We start from the raw sequence: 24963 nt of genomic DNA on the forward strand, positions 1-24963 counted from the left end.
ACAGGGCCAGCAGGCAGGGACTCCCAATTTGGTCAAGAGCCTTTTAACTTACCACCCCCTCCCTCCCTCCCTATCCCTCCCTATCCCTCCAAACCTCCCCACCTCTGTCATTTCCTCAAACTCTTCATTCAACTGTCGTCGTTTACCTTTGAACACCCACCTCCCCTGGGGTTTTACTTTCTGTCACTGGGGAGAAGAGGAGGAAGAGAGAGAGCGGAGAGAGGGAGAGAGGGAGAGAGAGAGAGAGAGAGAGAGGGAGAGAGAGGGAGAGAGCGAGAGAGGGAGAGAGGGAGGGAGAGAGGGAGCTAAGGCCAGGGGCTTTGCTGGCTGCCATTGTTGCTGTCTGTCAGGAGAAGCACTGGGGAGAAGAGAGAGAGAGGGAAGAGAGAGGAAAAGTTCCTGCTGAGTTAAAGTAGTCCACGGGACCGCGCGTACAGTATTCAACAGCTTCCCTAGGCTATCAGTCGGCCATCGCAAGGGAGAGAGAGAGGGAGAGAGTTACACCAAAGGATTTTTTATTTATAGCCCCTCCAACGGCAACAGTCAGTAACAACTTTTCTGAGGGGTGTGTGTGGTTGGTTAGTGGAGATAAAGGACTAGTTAGTGATTTTGTTTGGCCATGCAACAGGCCTGGGATAAGGCTCTCTTCGAGGCTCACATCGAAGGTGTCAAGAACGGCCAAACTGGTGAAATGTCGGGGAAAAGCCAAGGAGGATATATGGGAACCAAGACGTCCAACGAACACTTCCAGAGGTAAGGGAAATATTGCTGCAAATATACGCACATATACGCACGTATGCTATGTGCCATAGACAGGCTATGGGAAGACATATATATATATATATATATATATATATATATATATATATATATATATATATATATATATATATATATATATATATATATATATATATGTCATATTAAATACATGCCATGACTGTTATCCCAAAGGTATGTATGAAAATCAATTAGTTCCAAGGGGGATTTAGGAGGAATATATCAGTAATAAATGTCTCCTTAGCGGCATTGAGGGAATTCCAACTTCCGAGGAATAGGGATGTTGAGGGGAGATTTGGCAGGCTGGTATTCATGAATATATCTTTCTCTAACTAGCTATGGATGATGGAATTCAAACTTCTGAACAATAGTTCCAAGGAATACTGTAGTCGGATGGTGGCAGATGAGTTATAGGGTATATACGATTCAGAAAGGCTGTGGAAAGAGGAAAAAAACACTTCCCAAAACTCCTCAATGTCATCCCTGTGAGCAAGATGGATGAGGTGGAAGGGGTGGGCTCAATGGCCTACAGTGTTTCTGTACAATCATTTATTTCACTGTGGCTCACTAGTGTTCATTCTCCCAGCGGAGTAGCACGGTCTCAAACAGAGTTTTACAGGCAGTCCTACCATGGAAACAGTCAGGAAGAGAGAAAAAGAGAAAACAGAGAATATTAGAACAAAGATCTTTTATAGAAGAGCTGTCTCAATCCGCCTCACACACACCATATATGTTTATAACAGACAGTAAGGTCTCATATTGAAACACAAGCAGTACTGTGCTCAAAGTAAAGTAGGCAGGACGTACTAAAGGCAAAACTGAAAATAGTAGATTGAAGTTTTAATTTAGTTGAAATGAAAATACGTTTGCTAGTCATAGTCATATAGAACCTTAGTATGTTGAAGAATGTATTAGTCGTTTCTCCTTATATTTGTGTTTCCTAAAACATTCCCTTTGTGTTGGTGTTATTCTACTTTTATTTGTTAGTTTTTTAGTATTTCTTCTTTAGAGAATATTAGCACAACAATCCATTGGGTTAGACTGAAACCCGTGCTTATATGAGTTGAGGAACTTTAGAAGTAAATGAGTGCTAAATCGTCCTCTTAAATAATGAATACATCATTGTTTTTGTTAAATAAATAAGCAATAAACAGCCCAAGAGATTCTACAGACGCCAGTGAAAACCCTGACTTTCTAAATGAACGTGAGCTAAATACGAGGCCTTTCATTAACAACTTGTATCAACCCTTATATGAGAAGTTGGATGGAGACCTTGTGACAACCACTTTATTGTTATGTATATAACTATAACCTTATGGAATATTCTGTTCTCAATATAGTGTAGAATAAATCAAATATATTTGTTTTTAAGAGAAATCACTAATACAATGTTTACCACTTGTCTTATAGCCTTTAGCTTCTCCTAGGCCAAATGAACTTAACCATTCAAACACATTACACAAGTTGTAGTAAATACATATTTTATTTATTTCACTAGTTTAAAATACTACAATATGTATTGTCGATAATGAAGAGATGAATTGGGTTTATTGAAGACTATCTCATTCTATGAAAATGCCATAGCAACAATAAATCATTATTTGATATCAGGTTCAACATTTAACTTTGTAATCTTATGTAAAAAATAATAATATGTAATAAATAATTTTATATGTACAATGCAATCAATTGCCTTTGGTGTCTTCTTCAAAAAGTACATTTGATACAATATTACAGTAACGACACATACGGAATTTCCCAAACCATGATTATTTTCAGGTGTGTAAAGTTTACCAGCGTGAATTTCCCAAACCATGATTATTTTCAGGTGTGTAAAGTTTACCAGCGTGAATTTCCCAAACCATGATTATTTTCAGGTGTGTAAAGTTTACCAGCGTGAATTTCCCAAACCATGATTATTTTCAGGTGTGTAAAGTTTACCAGCGTGAATTTCCCAAACCATGATTATTTTCAGGTGTGTAAAGTTTACCAGTGTAATATAACTGATTATCTATCTTGTATAATGCAACCTTGACCTTGACTTACATGTTGAAAAGAAACAGTTATTATCTTATTTTCTAATCATTGACATATTTTCCACTGATTAAATATAATTTGGTAATGTATATTAAGAAAGCTGTAATTATTGACTGTATTAAAATTTTATTTAACATAGGTGTGAATATTTATGCAAGGGTAGTTTATACTGGATTTAGTCTGGTTTATAATAGATAACATTGACTTTCAGTGTTAACTTTTACAATAATAAAGTCAGCCTTTGTTTTTGCTACTACTTGTAATAATAAAGTTGGCCCAACTGTTTACTGGCGTGAAGCCGCTGTACTGTCCATGTCTTTGTACACCTAGTGTACATGAAAAAGTGTACAAGCAGTATTTTAGTGCACTAATATGTACAATTTGATCATTTTACCATGTAAACCAGTGAGCCGTGGTAAAGTAGGCTGTTTGAGGGAGGAAAATGTCCCAGTTTAAAGGGAGTTTATGGGGACTTATCATGATGGAGTAACTAGAAAAGGGCAGAGATCATAAGGAATATGTCAGATTACATGCCTCGCTGTTTAAAATATATAAGACGTCATTCGGTATAAAAGTCGTGAGAGAAGCGATCTGCTCGATCAAGACAAGCGAATGCAGCACGGCACGGGTTCTTGATGTCTGTTTCTAAATCACTTTTTAAATGTCATTTTACCAACAAATGTACATTTATTACCGTTACTGCAACCAAAGTCTATATTTTTTAGAATTATAGCCCAGTGAAACGGCACAGGAAGGCGATTTTTCTTGACGCTTTGATTTTTGATCGTCGTCACAGAATATAATATGAGTCTATGAACTAGGCCTTATGTGTTTGAGTTTGAGACAGTAAATAGTAGAGTAAATATGTGTAATTTACACCCCTGTTTTACAAGCCCTCTGATTAACGATAAGGAAACGAGTAAGGATTCGACTGGGGATGGAACGGAAAAGAGTTAAATGTGTGTGTTGGTGTGTGTGCACACCCGTGTGTGTTTGTGTGTGCATTTGCAGAGAGGCGTAGGTTCAAGCGGCCATGTTTGTGTGTTGCTGAGCTAGAAAGTGAAATGTTAGAGCAGTCCTTATATGGCTTGCCTGCCCACTCATTCTATTTTAAAACAGCAACAATTTCTATATACGCAGACCCCTCACCTGACACACAACATGGTTTATAGCCGTCCATCAATTAGAAGAACATAGAATGATTAACCTCTCTACACATGATTTATAGCCCACTCACCAGTCCTAACTAATAATACACATTCATCTTGGGTCACAGTACACTTAAAGGGAAAGTTCAGGCTGTTACAAATGTAGACATTTGTAGTCTCTCCGTGACCATAAACTGCTTTAAAGATGAGAAAACAAAAATGTACATTTTAAATTTGGTTGAACTATCAACTTGCATCCATTTCTTGAAATGTGTGTAATTACATGTACATAGTAACCACTTTAGTAGCTAATTCAATAAAAACATGACCTCAACCAGTGAATTGTAAATAAATCATTGTTTCATGTAGAGAATCTGCTTTAACTGTGGACAGATGTGGAGATAACTGATTATTCTGATTATAGATCAAATGTCTTTTGTTAAAAGGAGAAGTCTTCAGTCGCGGTCTTTGTCCCAAAACAAAATACTCCATTTATTTATTGTATTTGTATGGAGAAATGTGTCTAGGTAAAGACACGGATGGAATTACTTTTACACATCAGTATACGCTACTTGTTTGTATAAAGTTAAGCAGTAGACGCTTATGTGCTCTCTCTCTCTCTCTCTCTCTCTCTCTCTCTCTCTCTCTCACTACTCTTTGTTGAGTCAGTTAAGTTTTGATGTAACCTAGTCTCAGCCCAGCTTTAGAGCACCTGTCACGCCTGTGTGAGTTATACTTTTACAGGGACACAGGTTTTCTATCTTAGCGTGATGGGAATACCAGTTCCCGAGGCATCTTAACATATGTTAAGGCTTCACACAAGTAACCATAACATAACATAGCCCAGTACTGTAGTTTATGTACTATACATTACTACTACCGCAGGTTCTACACATTACGGGAATACCAGGCAGTTCCTCTCTTAGCTGTTCCTGAACCAGGAACCAGGAACCACATGTTAAGGTTTTACACCCAAGCAGCCATAACATAGTACAGTAGGGAAGTTTATGTATCGCCTTACACAGTGCTTCATTTATACCGATACCTCTGTGTCTTACACACTCTCCCCTTTCTCTCTCTCTCCCCCTTTCTCTCTCTCTCCCCTTTCTCACTCTCTCTCTTTCTCTCATCCCTCTCTTTCCCCAGCTGTGTGCTTTATATCACCCTGCCCAGTTTGTCAGAGAAGGGGAAGTTGCCTCTGACCCCTCTTCTTAGGCAGCACTGATTAGCACCCCAGACACCATTCTAGGCCCACAACTCATCTGCAGCCTGATGCGCAGGGCTGTTTTTCTTCTGCCATTTAGTAGTCTCTATATCTCTTTCGCTCTCACTCCCCCCCCCCTCTCTCATCTGCAGCCCCTATAGAAAGCCTGCCTCCTCAGTGAATGTTCCTCTGAGGCTGTAGAACATTTTATTGTTGTGGATGTTGTTGTTTTCTTTCTATTCTTCTCTAGCTGTTGTTGTTATGGATGTTGTTGTTGTTTAGCTATTCTTCTCTAGCTGTTGTTGTTGTTGTTATGGATGTTGTTGTTGTTTAGCTATTCTTCTCTAGCTGTTGTTGTTGTTGTTATGGATGTTGTTGTTGTTTAGCTATTCTTCTCTAGATGTTGTTATTGTTATGGATGTTGTTGTTGTTTAGCTATTCTTCTCTAGCTGTTGTTGTTGTTGTTATGGATATTGTTGTTGTTTAGCTATTCTTCTCTAGATGTTGTTATTTTTATGGATGTTGTTGTTGTTTAGCTATTCTTCTCTAGATGTTGTTATTGTTATGGATGTTGTTGTTGTTTAGCTATTCTTCTCTAGCTGTTGTTGTTGTTGTTATGGATATTGTTGTTGTTTAGCTATTCTTCTCTAGATGTTGTTGTTGTTATGGATGTTGTTGTTGTTTAGCTATTCTTCTCTAGCTGTTGTTGTTATGGATGTTGTTGTTGTTTAGCTATTCTTCTCTAGCTGTTGTTGTTGTTGTCATGGATGTTGTTGTTGTTTAGCTATTCTTCTCTAGATGTTGTTATTGTTATGGATGTTGTTGTTGTTTTCTTTCTATTCTTCTCTAGCTGTTGTTGTTGTTGTTATGGATATTGTTGTTGTTTAGCTATTCTTCTCTAGCTGTTGTTGTTGTTATGGATATTGTTGTTGTTTAGCTATTCTTCTCTAGATGTTGTTATTTTTATGGATGTTGTTGTAATATTCCTATTCTTCTCTAGCTGTTATTGTTGTTGTTATGGACGTTGTTGTTTTTCTATTCTTCTCTTGTTGTGATGACTCCTATTGCAGACACAGTATGTCCATACTGTAGTATGACTAAGGGTTTAGCCTAGCGAGGGGATAGCTGTCCATACTGTAGTAGGACTTATGGTTTAGCCTAGCGAGGGGATAGCTGTCCGTACTGTAGTAGGACTTATGGTTTAGCCTAGCGAGGGGATATCTGTCCGTACTGTAGTAGGACTTATGGTTTAGCCTAGCGAGGGGATAGCTGTCCGTACTGTAGTAGGACTTATGGTTTAGCCTAGCGAGGGGATATCTGTCCATACTGTAGTAGGACTTATGGTTTAGCCTAGCGAGGGGATATCTGTCCATACCGTAGTAGGACTTATGGTTTAGCCTAGCGAGGGGATATCTGTCCATACCGTAGTAGGACTTATGGTTTAGCCTAGCTAGGGGATAGCTGTCCGTACTGTAGTAGGACTTATGGTTTAGCCTAGCGAGGGGATATCTGTCTCCAAAGAATAACTGTAAACATTTTTATTTCTCTGTTAAAGGTTCATAGTGCTGTTAATGCACTCTTAGAAGAAAAGGTGCTTTCTAGAACCTTAAAGGGTATTTCGACTGTCCTCGTAGGAGAACCTTTTGAAGAACCGTTTTTGGTTCCGAGTAAAACCCCTTTGGTTCCAAGTAGAACACCTTTGTGTACAACCCAAAAGGGTTGTACCTGGAACTAAAAAGGGTTGTACCAAGAACCAGAAATGGTTCTGTTATGGGGACAGCCGAAGAACCCTTTTGGAACCAGAGTGTAGCATGCAGGATATGGTCCTGGGGTGTGGCTGATGACAGGTAAAGACCTGTGGACAACATGTAGAACATGTTCTGAATGCCACGATGATGTAGAGAACAATAGCTCACCATTGATGCTGGTGATCCCGCTGAAGGTCTCAGGAAGACAAATGGTTGAAGGTGCGACATTCATGTTCTCTTGCAAAAAGCACTCGACTACATTAATATGCTATTACAGCATGTTATTACAACATTGTCACCATAGTAGTTATATTGTTATGACACAAGTATTTGAACAAAATAATACAATAATCATAAACACCATAAGGACCATAAATGTTAATTGCTGCAGTAAAGTGCTATAAAGTGAAGTAAAGTGCTACAGTTGATGAGAAAGAAGGTGTCAGTAGTTCTGTCACACTGACCAGACAGATAGGGGGTCATTAACCAAAGCTCTCTAATGTGTTTTCCCAGGTCCGGCACGGCATAGTACCCCCTGCCAGGCAATAATAATGTCAGCCTTGACATTAATTAGTGGCTAGATGAACAGCTCAACTTTGTATTTGTTTATTCAGGGAAAGGCAGGTTTATTTTTATTTTTATTTATATAACCTTTATTTAACTAGGCAAGTCAGTTAAGAACAAATTCTTATTTACAATGACGGCTAACCCCGGCTAAACCCAGACGACAGGTGCTTGTCCTAATCCTCGTGCCTCTGTGAAAGTAAACAGTTTACCGAGTCAAGCCGGGGCATGGCAGTAAGGAGAGCGGTATAAAAACAATAACAAACAAACAATACTGTGTGGCTGTTGCTTCTTATAAAAAGGATTTAGAAAATACCATTAGAAGGACGTTAGCAACGTTAGCATGACACGCTAACTGCCTTGGTGCCAGGGGACAGATCTTATTTGCTCTGCCCAACCACAGTAGGCCACAGCTGCAACACACACAGACCACCGACTAAGGCCTATTTGTAGATAGGTGATTTTGTTCTATCATGGTCCCAGATCTGTTTGTCCAGTCTTGTCCATTCCTATGGTCAGCTGGCAGGCACAAACTGATCTGGACAGGGATCATTTAATTCCTACCTTGCTACAGAAGTTGTGTATTTGGAGCAACACCTCCTCCTCTTCCCTCACCTTCCTCCTTCTTCCTCTCCACCTCCCATCTAACCCTGGACCCTGAGCATGTGTTCATTGCTGTGTTGACACCTGGCAGCAACTGGGCTAATCTGTATGATAAATGGCTGACAGGTCCGTGGCACTAAGAAAGCAGCACGGAGCTCCTTGACCAGGATGCTTCAGTTAGTGCTCTTGACCAGACTCACTACCATGTGGTTTCACAAAGATGTGTTTAGAGAAGGTTGTGTTTGAATAGTGTTGTGGGCACTGGTCATTAGGAAACTTTAATCAAGGGGAAATGAACAGATATTGGAAAGCTAGAAGGTTAGGTGGCAGACAGTTGTGTCAGTGCTCCTAACTCCTGACTCGAATACCACATGGCCATATTTACAGATTGATGTTGCTTCAACAGCTTTTTAGAAAAGTAATGTCAAGCGAAAATATGTTGATATCGGAAAGGTAGGCTTACCCAGGTCAACCTTTCTAATGTTTGCATAGTGTAACCCAGTGGAATTAGGAGAAGGTGCCCGGCTGTGAGGTTGAGGTTTCTGAGGTCTTTGACACCTGTCTGACGATCTACTGTGTTGTTTCACAAAGTCTTTCTTCCTTTAGAGAAACAAGAAACTGATATTGAAAAGGTACGCAGATATTTTGGTTGATAGTTGATACATGTGGAAGACCAAAGTCAGCTTCTCTCTTTTGTTCAAACGAAACCCTCAAATCTAGCAAGTGTGCCTGCGTCTGGAAAATAAAATCTATGCTTCTCAGGAATCTTTGTTACATCATTGTAACTTAAATTACAAAACTTTAGGATTTGATTGGTTAAGTACAAAGTATGTGATGTCATAGGAACGTTGCAAAGTAACAAAATATCCATGTTCAGAAGAATTAAGGCTGGTGATCCCAATCTAGCAGGGATCTCTCTCACAGGGCTTGTGCCCAATTATTGATGCCTTACTCAGTTTCCCTATCAAAATCCTTCGAGCTGTACTATACGACTGAAAGAGCCTTAAAGCAGCCAGATAGATTAAACATAACCATTAATTACACCATTGATAATATATTCTCCTGCAGATACTGTTTGTGACCCCTATGACACCAGAGCTACCCTACAAGGTACAGATGTAGGATCTTAATTTGAACACCCTTCTGTTGCTGAGAATTCTACTGCACAGCAGTAAATGCAAACCTGTAGTGTGTTTGAGGTTTAAAAAGGCTTCTAAAGTTTTTAATTTCCGACTTGATTTTCCCCTTATTAAAAAGCTACAAAAAATGTCCATGAATTATAATCCACATAATAATTCACAGTTCCTGTTATTGCAGGATTATTTCCCTGCTGTAGCAAACGGCCTCCTACATCCGTAGACATCAGAGATTAAGAGAGATTTTTGTTGGATATGAAAGATTTTTTTTTTCCTTTACGGCTTCAAGAGAATTTGTGGCCTGGTCCCAAAACTGTTTGTGCTGTTGCCAATGATCAGAGGAGTTGACAAGACACCACAAAATGATCTGCGACCAGGCTAGGAAATCCAGAGCATTTTATGGAAAGCATCTTATGAACAGGAGGGCTGAATAATGAACCAATGGTAAAACAACATCAGAGTAGAGGTGTGGAGTGTGTCGACTTAACAGTACTAAGCATCTGGAACTTTGTTCAGAACGAGAGGATTTTGAAGGGGTTTAAACGCCTGTTTGATAACTCACGGTTGACAGGCGAGAGTTTAGCCGACTTTAGATAAGCGCTCAATGAAAGATTGTCCCTCGGCTTGTTGTTTCTTACACAGCCAAGAGCTTTTCACACACAGAGGTGGGAATCAGAGAGATATACTGTATTCATTTCCACAGATCATCACATTTTCAGCCTTTGTTGTGGAAGGCTCCTCTCTGGGAATTCTATTCCTTTACTACTACAGATATACAATGGACATTTAGTGCAATTTGCAGCTGGAAATCTAACTAAATAGCCTATCTCCTTTAAAGTACTCATTTAAGGTATTAGATCATATGTCACCATAATGGGCCCATTTACTGGTAGGTGTTTGTCTTGTACTGTAATTTAGAAGGCCAATCTGGCAACATGTAAACGTCCCAGTCAGTGTGAAACAGTATCTAAAATTAAAGAGCTGTTCATGTAGATCACACTAGGAATGGTCATGGTGAATGTGGGACAGGCTGTCAACTTTATAGAAAATCATATATAGCCTTTATTTGACTGTGAAAAGACGCAGTGTACCATGGGTAACACATCAGAAAACACGTGGACTCTTTATATAAGAGTTTTACATTCAGAGTGTACAGCGCGTCAGCGAGTGTGTGATCGCGCGCGTGTGTGTGGGCATGCAGTGCTTTGTGTGTGTGTGTGTGTGTGTGCTTTGTGTGTGTGTGTGTGTGTGTGTGTGTGTGTGTGTGTGTGTGTGTGTGTGTGTGTGTGTGTGTGTGTGTGTGTGTGTGTGTGTGTGTGTGTGTGTGTGTGTGTGCGTGCGTGCGCATGCGTGCGTGTGGACAATCCGTTAATCCATGGTTTATATCAGAGGTCGTCAGGTTGCGTAGGCACATCAAAAAAGAAAGGGTTTCTATCGACCGAGCATGTCACCAAAATTCATTTGGTTATTATTAGTGACAAAGAGATCAGGGCTTCAACGAAGTAATGCCTATTGACTTGCTCTCTCTCCGTCTCTCTCCCCGTCTCTCTCTCTCTGTCTCTCTCTCTCTGTCTCTCTGTCTCTCTCTCTCTCTCTCTCTCTCTCTCTCTCTCTCGTCTCTCTCTCTCTCCGTCTCTCTCTCTCTCTCCGTCTCTCTCTCTCTCTCCGTCTCTCTCTCCATCTTCCTCTCTCTCTCTCTCCGTCTCTCTCTCTCTCTCTCCGTCCCTCTCTCCGTCTCTCTCTCTCTCTCTCTCTCTCTCGCTCTCTCTCGCTCTCTCTCTCTCTCTCTCTCTGTGTCTCTCTCTCTGCCTCTCTCTCTCTGTCTGTCTCTCTCTCCGTCTCTCTCACTCTCTGTCTCTCTCTCCGTCTTCCGCTCTCTCTCCGTCTTCCTCTCTCTCTCTCTCTCTCTCTCTCCGTCTCTCTCTCTCTCTTTCTCTCTCCGTCTTCCTCTCTCTCCATCTCTCTCTCTCTCTCTCCGTCTTCCTCTCTCTCTCTCTCTCTCTCTCTCCATCTCTCTCTCTCTCTCTCCGTCTCTCTCTCTCTCTCTCTCCGTCTCTCTCTGTCTCTCTCTCTCTGTCTGTCTCTCTCTCCGTCTCTCTCACTCTCTGTCTCTCTCTCCGTCTTCCGCTCTCTCTCCGTCTTCCTCTCTCTCTCTCTCTCTCTCTCCGTCTCTCTCTCTCTCTCTCTCTCTCTCTCCGTCTTCCTCTCTCTCCATCTCTCTCTCTCTCTCTCCGTCTTCCTCTCTCTCTCTCTCTCTCTCTCCATCTCTCTCTCTCTCTCTCCGTCTCTCTCTCTCTCCCCGTCTCTCTCTGTCTGTCTTCCGCTCTCTATCCGTCTCTCGCAGCCTTCTCTTCCTCAAATACGTACCAACCACCAGACCTGGGTTCAAACATTAGCCTTCCTGGAGTACCAGATGGGCAGGGTTAACACTTTTGTGACTACTCTATTGATTGCAACAGGCAAGATCAATCAAGCACAGACAGTGTATTTGAAAGGATTTCAAAATAGTATTTGAACCAGGTCTGCACCCAACCACGTGTGTGAAATGCTGAGGACATCCCCTGTGTGTTCTAATGTAGAGAATGTACTGTATGCATGTTGCTGCCCAGGTCTACCCAATGGAGGTCCTCCTAGCAGGGGTTAGCCTAACAGGATAGCCTGTTTTAAAGAAGATAATAACCACCCTATATGAAGTCCAGAGCCATGCTGTGTGTGTGTGTGTGTACGCGTGTGTGTTTGTGTGCGCGTGCATGCACGTCTGTGTGTGAGTGTGTGCGCATGCGTCTGTTTGTGTGTGAACAGCTGAAGGACTGGTAGAGTGTGCAGCACGTGTGCTCACCCCAAAGGCATCCCTCTGCTTTCATCTACATGGGAACAGAATACAGGAAATCAAATATAAACCCTCACACATTTCACAATGGCAGCAGGCTAATGCTGGCAGGCTAATACTTCAACTAGTTGTTCATTGACGAATGTGAACTGCAGGACTGGAAGTGGGGTGCAGACACAAGTCCTACACACTTCTTTCTTCTACACTTATTTGATTGGTCTGCTCAAATGGGTCAAATTCCCATTCGTGGCAACAGTGTGGACTGTATAGTGAACATGTAGGTCTATAGCTGGAATAAACAGCCATAGCTGACTTCAGGAAGCTGGTTAAAATAATGTGCAAAACATCATACCATGTTAATGTAAATGCAGTCCCCCTCTACATATGAATATTAATAGCAGCCCATTCTAATTTAGTTACATCATCTTAGATGTCCTTACCGCGTTTAGGCTACCTCCTTTAGATGGACCTACCCCCTGAGAGCTTCCATTGGTGGGGGTAGTGTTTCTCACAGTGTGAGAGCCCAGAGGGGAATATAGCCTGGCCCCGCGCTCATCTGGCACACGCTATTACTTATAATGACTGTGTGTTATTGTCTAGCGCTAACCCCCTGTTAATACCACATTCTATTTTCAAAAACAGCCGCGTTAGAGAAGCCAATGGGGAGGCAGATGAAACTGGATATCTCACACCTGACAATGCAGACATAACACCTTTGAGTCGACGTGACAGTGTTTTAGTGTTTCAAAGTTGTGCTGTTAGTAGATTACGTAACAAAAGAGGTTTAGTCTTTTTGAAGATGACAGAATTAAGGATTCAGTTGTATCACGGTCAGAGCCGTGGTGTGGTGCCCTCCTCCTCTCTGCTATCTAAAGCCACCCCTGCTGGCAGTGACACTGGATTCAGACTTCTTGGCCGTGTAGAAGATTACTGAGGAGGGTGCGTGGATGTTTAGACTCGATGGGGAGCTAAAGACGGCGTGTTAATGAGCTGGTTAATTATTAGTAATCCACCAGAAAAATGACAGACAAGTGAAACATGACTCGTACTCCTGACGTCAGTAGATGTTTAGATTTACGTCTCTAGATTCTAGATGTATGTCTCTAGAATCGAGATGTACGTCTCTAGAGTCTAGATTTACGTCTCTAGATTTTAGATGGACGTTATGTCATTATTGTCATGTGTGTGTGTGGGCGGGCGTGGGTGTGTGCGCAAGTATGGCTTCTATAAGCTACCCTCGTGCCTTGATATAGTAGATAAAATGTTATGTGGATCAGGTATAGCTTTATTGAATGTTTAAACTATACATATGATGACAAGGAAACTCAAATATATTTTATTTTACCTTTATTTAAATAGGCAAGTCAGTTAAGAACAAATTCTTATTTTCAATGACGGCCTAGGAACAGTGGGTTAACTGCCTGTTCAGGGGCAGAAGGACAGATTTGTACCTTGTCAGGGGTTTAAACTTGCAACCTTCCGGTTACTAGTCCAACGCTCTAACCACTAGGCTACCCTGCCGCCCCAGGTGTCACGCACCTGGTGACACCTATCACGCAACCTCATAACTGTATGAAGCAGTGTTGTTAAGATCTAGGATGCTTTCAGTGTTGGTGTTATGTGTTTTGACATGTGTTAGGGTTCCTTCCTCCTCTGAAGGTTCTGGAATGTCCCAACCCAATAAATGCAAGCTGTAAGATGACCCAGCCCTTACATGTACCTTCCTGTGGAATTGTAAGGGCCGAAAAGCAGTTTTGACCCCTTAAGATAGTCGTTTTGACAGATTAGGCTGCCTCAACAAAGCAGACAGACATGTTTAAATAAAGTCCTTCCTGTCCTTTGATTATCTTGTTCATATTTCATCATGTTTCAGTATGATTACATGACTTTCTTCTCTTTTAATACATGCCACGTTATGTTTGGAGGGAAGATGAAGGCTGACACAATACTGGTATTTGACCAGAAACTAACAGAGCAACGTGTGATGGTCAAACTACAAGGTTAACAGCTATAACAACAGTTCAGTTGTAAGTGTAGAACCCAAAGGGCTGAAAGGTTTACAGTTCTACCCTGAAAATTCAAGTTACAGTTCTACCCTGAAGATGAACGTCACAGTTCTACCCTGAAGATGAACGTTACAGTTCTACCCTAATAATGAACGTTACAGTTCTACCCTAATAATGAACGTTACAGTTCTACCCTGAAGATGAACGTTACAGTTCTACCCTGAAGATGAACGTTACAGTTCTACCCTAATAATGAACGTTACAGTTCTACCCTAATAATGAACGTTACAGTTCTACCCTGAAGATGAACGTTACAGTTCTACCCTGAAGATTCAAGTTTCAAATTGTATTAGTCGTATGTACAGGATACACTTTGTATAAATCGTCCAACGAAAACGTCCAACGAAATCCTTACATGCAGGTTCCTTCTCGACAATGCAACAACAATAAGAAATAATAAAAGATAAGAATAGGATATAGTTATAGGTAACATGATGGTAACATTAGGGTTATAGGTAACATTAGGGTTATAGGTAACATTAGGGTTATAGGTAACATTATGGTAACATTAGGGTTATAGGTAACATGATGGTAACATTAGGGTTATAGGTAACATGATGGTAACATTAGGGTTATAGGTAACATTAGGGTTATAGGTAACATGATGGTAACATTAGGGTTATAGGTAACATGATGGTAACATTAGGGTTATAGGTAACATTAGGCATTTCAGGTAAAATAACAACTCAATGTTTATATCCCAGGACAAATTAGCTAGCAAGTGCAAGCTAACTAGCTAAATTGCCATAAATGGTTAATGCTTTTCGACCTCTTCTACCGAAGTCGATGCCTCTCCTTGTTCGGGCGGTTCTCGGCGATCGACGTCACCGGTCTTCTAGCCATCATTGATCTATGTTTCATTTTCCATTGGTGTTGTCTGGTCTTCTTACACACCTGGTTCCAATCCCATTCATTAATTGTTGTGTATTTAACCCTCTGTTTCCCCTCATGTCCTTGTCAGAGATTGTTTATTGTTATGCTCATGGTTTATGGATTGGTGTGCGACGGGTTTGGTGTAGGGGGACAAAATAAATGTATGTACGATGAAGCACGCTCGCAGCCGGTTTGGGTTTCGTGTTAGGGTTATAGGTAACATTATGGTAACATTAGGGTTATAGGTAACATTATGGTAACATTAGGGTTATAGGTAACATTATGGTAACATTAGGGTTATAGGTAACATTATGGTAACATTAGGGTTATAGGTAACATTATGGTAACATTAGGGTTATAGGTAACATTATGGTAACATTAGGGTTATAGGTAACATTAGGGTTATAGGTAACATTAGGGTTATAGGTAACATTAGGGTTATAGGTAACATTAGGGTTATAGGTAACATGATGGTAACATTAGGGTTATAGGTAACATTATGGTAACATTAGGGTTATAGGTAACATTAGGGTTATAAGGTAACATCAGGGTTGAGAGAGAGAGAGAGAGAGAGAGAGAGAGAGAGAGAGAGAGAGAGAGAGAGAGAGAGAGAGAGAGAGAGAGAGAGAGAGAGAGAGAGAGAGAGAGAGAGAGAGAGAGAGAGAGAGAGAGAGAGAGAGAGAGAGAGAGAGAGAGAGAGAGAGAGAGAGAGAGAGAGAGAGAGAGAGAGAGAGAGAGAGAGAGAGAGAGAGAGAGAGAGAGAGAGAGAGAGAGAGAGAGAGAGAGAGAGAGTAAGTAAGTAAGTATCATCATCCCATGTTCTCTCAGTCTACTCTTCTCTGGCTTCAGTCCCACAACTGGGAACCAACATGGGATTTCTCCCAAAGGAGTTGGTATGGAGGATGGGAATTAAATGGGGAAAGCCAGGTGGCAACAGAAAAATTCCTGCTGTCCAATGGACGCTGAGGGTTGGGAAAACCGACTCCGGCACAGCTTCGGAGAGAGAGAGAGATAGAGACCCACAAAACACCTGGTGGTGTGTAAGCGATATTGAAAATTCACATGTGGAGCCTGATCACGAGGGGAAAGTGGGTGGAAGGAAAGGAGGGTGGGACGGAGGGTGGAATGGGGGAGGGGTAAAACGGAGGAGTGTGTAGAGCATTCCTATGGCCTAGCCTTTGAAAACGAGTGAAATCAGAGATCCCTGTATGACACGACCATCGCCTGTCAGCAGACCAATATGCCTGTCGCTCAGTGTCAATGGAGAGAGAATGAGAGGGGGAGGACAATGGCAGGAGATAGGGGAGGAGGGGAAGGGTCTGTATAGCAAGTGCTGTGTGTCTCTCTGAAGAACCACATGCAGTAGGTGTGTTTGACAACTTGGTGATCATGTAATCACGTTGGTAACCATGGAATGAAGTTGATAATCAGTGTGTTCATTGGACAGGGGAGGTGCCATTTCTGAGCCATGTCAGTTTGTGTTTTGTATTTTGGATCGTAGGTGAGTGTCTCTGGCGGTGGGTCCAGGTGCTTCCTGTTTGAAAGTAGTCCCTGTAGCCTACATGTATCCCATCTACCCAGACCTATGTCTCCCCGGGAGGTGCTGATGCATACCTAAGCACATTTACTGCATGTTTTTACCTGACACCAGTGACACCAGTGACAGTGATTTGTGACATATTAAGCTACACCAACGACACACTACAAGGGGATCGGTTGGGGCCTGAATAATGTCTAATGTCTGGGCATATAGACAGCCTGTCCCAGACCTGGGTTCAAATACGTTCTGTGTTTGCTTTAGCTTGCCTGGATGCTGGGTTTCCACTTTTCTTCACTTTTGTACTTTTTCTGCTATTGGGTCCATTGTGGCAGGCAAGCTCAATCGAGAACAGCTGATGTATTTGAAATGGTTTCGAATAGTATTTGAACCCAGGTCTGGCCTGTCTGAGTATAACACCAGATGGGATGTGTATAAATTATCTGTCACACCAACACCCCCCGAATCGTCCCCCCTCACCCCCCGGATCCTCCCTCCTCACCCCCTGTCCCCTCCACTGTGCGCCTGATCAGATTGGCCAGCAGGTGTGTTAGAAGAGGGGGGGTAATAGAAAATGTTACACCTCACCATTTGGTTATTTTAGACATGATACCCACCACCGCATCATAAATGAACAATGTGTGCTATTCGCCTCGGAACTCTCCCCGGAGTGTCACAAGACCCGTCTCGGGCCAATGAGGTACGTGCGGGTGGTGCTCAGCCAATGGGGGTTGAGCGAGGATCAAGGCCCCGGTGACGTTTTGTGGGACTTGTTGACAGTTGAAAACAGGTCACCATTCGTCTTGTGCCAAGGTGTCTAACGGCCAACACCTACTGTGCATTATGATAAATAAATAAGAAGGGTTTAGCATGGCAATACTAATATTCTGTAATCCGCTCATTTCGGCACTCGAGGGACTCTAATTCTACTGCTGATAGGCGATATAATTCATCTTTTGAAAAATAACTCTTACTATCAAGAAGAAATACAGTACATTTAGTTTGGCTTGGCTGCTTTGACAGGACATGTTACGGTGCGTGAATGAGGACCCAAAAGCGAATCAACTTAAACAGAGCTTCTTTAATTACCAAACATAGGTAGGCTCAGATGGACCGGCAGATTCCGACAGGACAGGACAAGGTTACAGCAAACATGACGACAGTCTGGTTCAGGCATGAATGACACAAACAAACAAGAATCCGACAAGGACAGGAGCAGAAACAGAGAGAGATATAGGGACCTAATCAGAGGGAAAAAGGGAACAGGTGGGGAACGGGGTGAATGGGTAGTTAGAGGAGACAAGGAACAGCTGGGGGAAAGCGGGGGAGAAAAGGTAACCTAACACGACCAGCAGAGGGAGACAGGGTGAAGGGAAAGGACAGAGACAAGACAACATGACAGTACATGACAGTACCCCCCCACTCACCGAGCGCCTCCTGGCGCACTCGAGGAGGAAACCTGGCGGCGACGGAGGAAATCATCAATCAGCGCACGGTCCAGCACGTCCCGAGAGGGAACCCAACTCCTCTCCTCAGGACCGTACCCCTCCCAGTCAACTAGGTACTGATGACCACGGCCCCGAGGACGCATGTCCAAGATCTTACGGACCCTGTAGATAGGTGCGCCCTCGACAAGGATGGGGGGGGGGGGGGGGAAGACGAGCGGGGGCGCGAAGAACGGGCTTAACACAGGAGACATGGAAGACCGGGTGGACGCGACGAAGATATCGCGGAAGAAGAAGTCGCACTGCGACAGGATTAATGACCTGAGAGATACGGAATGGACCAATGAACCGCGGGGTCAACTTGCGAGAAGCCGTCTTAAGGGGAAGGTTCTGAGTGGAGAGCCAAACTCTCTGACCGCGACAATATCTAGGGCTCTTAGTTCTACGCTTATTAGCAGCTCTCACAGTCTGCGCCCTATAACGGCAAAGTGCAGACCTGACCCTCTTCCAGGTGCGCTCGCAACGTTGGACAAAAGCCTGAGCGGAGGGGACGCTGGACTCGGCGAACTGAGATGAGAACAACGGAGGCTGGTACCCGAGGCTACTCTGAAAAGGAGATAGCCCGGTCGCAGACGAAGGAAGCGAGTTGTGGGCGTATTCTGCCCAGGGGAGCTGTTCTGACCAAGACGCAGGGTTGCGAAAAGAAAGACTGCGTAAGATGCGACCAATAGTCTGATTGGCCCGTTCTGCTTGACCGTTAGACTGGGGGTGAAAGCCGGAAGAGAGACTGACGGAAGCCCCAATCAAACGGCAAAACTCCCTCCAAAATTGAGACGTGAATTGCGGACCTCTGTCCGAAACGACGTCTGACGGAAGGCCATGAATTCTGAAAACATTCTCGATGATGATTTGTGCCGTCTCTTTAGCAGAAGGAAGCTTAGCAAGGGGAATGAAATGAGCCGCCTTAGAGAACCTATCGACAACCGTAAGAATAACAGTCTTCCCCGCTGACGAAGGCAGTCCGGTGACAAAATCTAAGGCGATGTGAGACCACGGTCGAGAGGGAATAGGAAGCGGCCTGAGACGGCCGGCAGGAGGAGAGTTACCGGACTTAGTCTGCGCGCAGACCGAACAAGCAGCCACGAAACGACGCGTGTCATGCTCCCGGGTGGGCCACCAGAAACGCTGGCGAATGGAAGCAAGCGTACCCCGAACGCCAGGGTGGCCGGCTAACTTGGCAGAGTGAGCCCACTGAAGAACGGCCAGACGAGTAGGAACGGGAACGAAAAGAAGGTTCCTAGGACAAGCGCGCGGCGACGGAGTTTGAGTGAGTGCTTGCTTTACCTGCCTCTCAATTCCCCAGACAGTCAACCCGACAACACGCCCCTCAGGGAGAATCCCCTCGGGGTCAGTGGAGGCTACTGAAGAACTGAAGAGACGAGACAAAGCATCAGGCTTGGTGTTCTTAGAGCCCGGACGATAAGAAATCACGAACTCGAAACGAGCGAAAAACAGCGCCCAACGCGCCTGACGCGCATTAAGTCGTTTGGCAGAACGGATGTACTCAAGGTTCCTATGGTCAGTCCAAACGACAAAAGGAACGGTCGCCCCCTCCAACCACTGTCGCCATTCGCCTAGGGCTAACCGGATGGCGAGCAGTTCGCGGTTACCCACATCATAGTTACGTTCCGACGGCGACAGGCGATGAGAAAAATACGCGCATGGGTGGACCTTGTCGTCAGAGAGGGAGCGCTGAGAAAGGATGGCTCCCACTCCCACCTCTGACGCGTCAACCTCGACAACGAACTGTCTAGAGACGTCAGGTGTAACAAGGATAGGAGCGGATGTAAAACGATTCTTGAGGAGATCAAAAGCTCCCTGGGCGGAAACGGACCACTTAAAGCACGTCTTGACAGAAGTAAGGGCTGTGAGAGGAGCTGCCACCTGACCGAAATTACGGATGAAACGACGATAGAAGTTCGCGAAGCCGAGAAAGCGCTGCAGCTCGACGCGTGACTTAGGGACGGGCCAATCAATGACAGCTTGGACCTTAGCGGGATCCATCTTAATGCCTTCAGCGGAAATAACAGAACCGAGAAATGTGACGGAGGAGGCATGAAAAGTGCACTTCTCAGCCTTCACAAAAAGACAATTCTCTAAAAGGCGCTGGAGGACACGTCGAACGTGCTGAACATGAATCTGGAGTGACGGTGAAAAAATCAGGATATCGTCAAGGTAAACGAAAACAAAGATGTTCAGCATGTCTCTCAGGACATCATTGACTAATGCCTGAAAGACAGCTGGAGCGTTAGCGAGGCCGAAAGGAAGAACCCGGTATTCAAAGTGCCCTAACGGAGTGTTAAACGCCGTCTTCCACTCGTCCCCCTCCCTGATGCGCACGAGATGGTAAGCGTTACGAAGGTCCAACTTAGTGAAAAACCTGGCTCCCTGCAGGATCTCGAAGGCTGAAGACATAAGAGGAAGCGGATAACGATTCTTCACTGTTATGTCATTCAGCCCTCGATAATCTATGCAGGGGCGCAGAGACCCGTCCTTCTTCTTGACAAAAAAAAAACCCCGCTCCGGCGGGAGAGGAGGAGGGGACTATGGTACCGGCGTCAAGAGCTACAGACAAATAATCTTCGAGAGCCTTACGTTCGGGAGCCGACAGAGAGTATAGTCTACCCCGGGGGGGGGTGGTTCCCGGAAGGAGATCAATACTACAATCATACGACCGGTGTGGAGGAAGAGAGGTGGCCCTGGACCGACTGAACACCGTGCGCAGATCGTGATATTCCTCCGGCACCCCTGTCAAATCACCAGGCTCCTCCTGTGAAGAAGAGACAGAGGAAACAGGAGGGATAGCAGACATTAAACATTTCACATGACAAGAGACGTTCCAGGAGAGGATAGAATTACTAGACCAATTAATGGAAGGATTATGACAAACTAGCCAGGGATGGCCCAAAACAACAGGTGTAAAAGGTGAACGAAAAATTAAAAAAGAAATGGTTTCACTATGATTACCAGAAACAGTGAGGGTTAAAGGTAGCGTCTCACGCTGAATCCTGGGGAGAGGACTACCATCCAGGGCGAACAAGGCCGTGGGCTCCTTTAACTGTCTGAGAGGAATGTCATGTTCCCGAGCCCAGGTCTCGTCCATAAAACAGCCCTCCGCCCCAGAGTCTATTAAGGCACTGCAGGAAGCTGACGAACCGGTCCAGCGTAGATGGACCGACAAGGTAGTGCAGGATCTTGAAGGAGAGACAGGAGTAGTAGCGCTCACCAGTAGCCCTCCGCTTACTGACGAGCTCTGGCCTTTTACTGGACATGAAGTGACAAAATGACCAGCGGAACCGCAATAGAGACAGAGGCGGTTGGTGATTCTCCGTTCCCTCTCCTCAGTCGAGATGCGGATACCTCCCAGCTGCATGGACTCAGCACCCGAGCCGGCAGAGGAAGATGGTAGTGATGCGGAGAGGGAGGCGACGGAGAGCGCGAGCTCCTTTCCACGAGCTCGGTGACGAAGATCAACCCGTCGCTCAATGCGAATAGCGAGTTCAATCAAGGAATCCACGCTGGAAGGAACCTCCCGGGAGAGAATCTCATCCTTTACCTCTGCGCGGAAACCCTCCAGAAGACGAGCGAGCAAGGCCGGCTCGTTCCAGCCACTGGAGACAGCAAGAGTGCGAAACTCAATAGAGTAGTCTGTTATGGATCGATTGCCTTGACATAGGGAAGACAGGGCCCTGGAAGCCTCCTCCCCAAAAACAGATCGATCAAAAACCCGTATCATCTCCTCCTTAAAGTCTTGATACTGGTTAGTACACTCAGCCCTTGCCTCCCAGATTGCCGTGCCCCACTCACGAGCCCGTCCAATAAGGAGAGATATGACGTAGGCGACACGAGCAGTGCTCCTGGAGTAAGTGTTGGGCTGGAGAGAAAACACAATATCACACTGGGTGAGGAACGAGCGGCATTCAGTGGGCTCCCCAGAGTAACACGGCGGGTTATTGATTCTGGGCTCCGGAGATTCGAAAGCCCTGGAAGTGGCCGGTGGATCGAGGCGGAGATGGTGAACCTGTTCTGTGAGGTTGGAGACTTGGGTGGCCAGGGTCTCAACGGCATGTCGAGCAGCAGACAATTCCTGCTTGTGTCTGCCTAGCATCGCTCCCTGGATCTCGACGGCTGAGTGGAGAGGATCCGAAGTCGCTGGGTCCATTCTTGGTCGGATTCTTCTGTTACGGTGCGTGAATGAGGACCCAAAAGCGAATCAACTTAAACAGAGCTTCTTTAATTACCAAACATAGGTAGGCTCAGATGGACCGGCAGATTCCGACAGGACAGGACAAGGTTACAGCAAACATGACGACAGTCTGGTTCAGGCATGAATGACACAAACAAACAAGAATCCGACAAGGACAGGAGCAGAAACAGAGAGAGATATAGGGACCTAATCAGAGGGAAAAAGGGAACAGGTGGGGAACGGGGTGAATGGGTAGTTAGAGGAGACAAGGAACAGCTGGGGGAAAGCGGGGGAGAAAAGGTAACCTAACACGACCAGCAGAGGGAGACAGGGTGAAGGGAAAGGACAGAGACAAGACAACATGACAGTACATGACAGGACATCTTAGAAGTCTCACAAAACAGGGTTAGATAAACGTAACAAACAGAAAAATCTATTTTTAATTTGATTTATGATACCTTTCTGTTTCTCATTGCCAGCAGATGTTAAATCCATGTAGAATCAAAGCTCGTGGATTCCAGTGAATGTTACAGCATATTCACGGAGCATTAGATGAGTTCATGAGAAGAGGAGGCCTTGCATGGAGGTCTACGTGAACCAGTTATACTGTAGTCTGTATTCTCACACAGAGGAAACCACAGGAGTAGAATTAGAACAATTAGGATCACATGGGAGGAACTAGCTGCTAAAGATAAAGCTGCTACAGTATATCAAGAGAGAGAGAGAGAGAGAGAGTGAGAGAGAGAGAGAGGGTGAGAGAGAGAGAGGGAGGGAGAGAGAGGGAGAGAGAGAGGGTGTGTGAGAGAGAGAGAGGGTGAGAGAGAGGGTGTGTGAGAGAGAGAGGGTGAGAGAGAGGGTGTGTGAGAGAGAGAGGGTGAGAGAGAGAGGGGGAGAGAGAGAGAGAGTTCACTTTTGTTTATTATCGATTTCACTTGCTTTGGCAATGTAACCACATGTTTCCCATGCCAATAAAGCCCCTTAAATTGAATTGAAATTGAATTAAGAGCGAGAGAGAGAGAGAATCATCATCCCATGTCCTCTCAGTCTCCCCCCTCTCTGGCTTCAGTCCCTTTTTGACACCTGATTCAACACAAATGGGAACCAACATGGGATTTCTCCCAAAGGAGCTGGGATGAAAGATGGAAAGGAAATGGGACAAGCCCGAGTGGCAACAGAAACATTCACGCTGTCCAATGGATACTGAGGGTCGGGAAAATCGACTCCGGCCCAGCTCCGGAAATCTGACTCCGGCTGGTCAGCCTGTCACCGGCACCGGCCAGGCCCTAGCCGTATTATCTTTCCATGTAATCAGAGGCTTGGAGGGCCATGCCAAACTCTCCTCCCCTGCTCTACACCGTATTAGCTATTTAATTAATGGCCCACACATGGATTTTGTTTTCACAGAAACCATAAACGGAAGTCATTTCACACAATTTTTCAGTCTATCTAAGTGGGTGCAGATGTGACATACTGTTAGACCCAGAGCCATAAACACTCTATATACAAATTAGTGGATTCAGCTATTTCAGCCACACCCGTTGCTGACAGTTGTATAAAATTAAGCACACAGCCATGCAATCTCCATAGGAAAACGTTGGTAGTAGAATGGCCTTACTGAAGAGCTCAGTGACTTTCAACGTGGCACCGCCACCTTTCCAACAAGTCCTTTTGTCAAATTTCTACCCTGCTAGAGCTGCTACGGTCAACTGTAAGTGCTGTTATAGGAAACATCTAGGAGCAACAACGGCTCAGCTGCGAAGTAGTAGGCCACACAAGCTCACAGAACGGGGCCTGCCGAGTGCTGATCGTCTGTCCTTGGTTGCAACACTCCCTACTGAGTTCCAAACTGCCTCTGGAAGCAACGTCAGCACAAGATCTGTTTGTTGGGAGCTTCATGAAATGGGTTTCCATGGCCGACCATCCGCACACAAGTCTAACATCATTATGCGCAATAACAAGCGTTGGCTAGAGTGGTGTAATGCTCGCCGCCATTGGACTTTGAATCAGTGGAAATGCATTCTCTGGTGTGATGAATCACGCTTCACCATCTGATAGTCGGACGAACGGGCTGGGCCCCTTAGTTCCAGTGAAGGGAAATCTTAACGCTTCAGCATACAATGACATTCTAGACTATTATGTGCTTCCAATGTTTTGGCAACAGTTTGGAGAAGGCCCTTTCCTGTTTCAGCATAACAATGCCCCCTTGCACAAAACGAGGTCCATGTAGAAATAGTTTGTAGAGATCCGTGTGGAAGAACTAGACTGGTCTATCCAGAGCCCTGACCTCAACCCCATCGAACACCTTTGGGATGAATTGGAACGCAGACTGCGAGCCAGGCCTAATCGCCTTACATCAGTGCCAAAACTCACTAATGCTCTTGTGGCTGAATGGAAGCAAGTCCCCGCAGCAATGTTCCAACATCTAGTGGAAAGCTTTCCCAGAGTAGTGGAGGCTGTTACAGCAGCAAAGGGGGACCAACTCCTTATTAATGCCCATGATTTTGGAATAAGATGTTTGACAGGCAGGTGTCCACATACTTTTGGTCATGTAGTGAATATAGAGAGTTAAGACATTGAGGTTTCTGCATTATGGTGGATTTACCTGATGCTACATTCCATGGCAGCCATGTTAGCTCCGCATGGGCAATATTGACCAATAGCAGTTCACAGAATTTTCTTCATTTTAAACAATGCTGTGTACAATAGTCCAAATTCTCGTCATTAATGGATAAATAGAATGCTAAAA

General features: G+C 44.4%; 1 protein-coding gene across 1 annotated transcript in view; it reads left to right on the top strand.

The window, feature by feature from the left end:
- The first annotated feature begins 279 nt into the window (after window positions 1-279).
- The window catches only part of LOC110493428 (RNA-binding protein 20), a 72034-nt gene continuing 47350 nt past the window's right edge, over window positions 280-24963 (top strand). Inside the window, exon 1 of the mRNA XM_036942591.1 lies at window positions 280-753. Within this exon, the coding sequence (XP_036798486.1) occupies window positions 620-753 (134 nt within the window). The 5' untranslated portion in view covers window positions 280-619. The remainder of the gene's footprint in view (window positions 754-24963) is intronic.

Source organism: Oncorhynchus mykiss, chromosome 13 (assembly GCF_013265735.2).
Source record: "Oncorhynchus mykiss isolate Arlee chromosome 13, USDA_OmykA_1.1, whole genome shotgun sequence".
NCBI classification, from domain to species: Eukaryota; Metazoa; Chordata; class Actinopteri; order Salmoniformes; family Salmonidae; genus Oncorhynchus; species Oncorhynchus mykiss.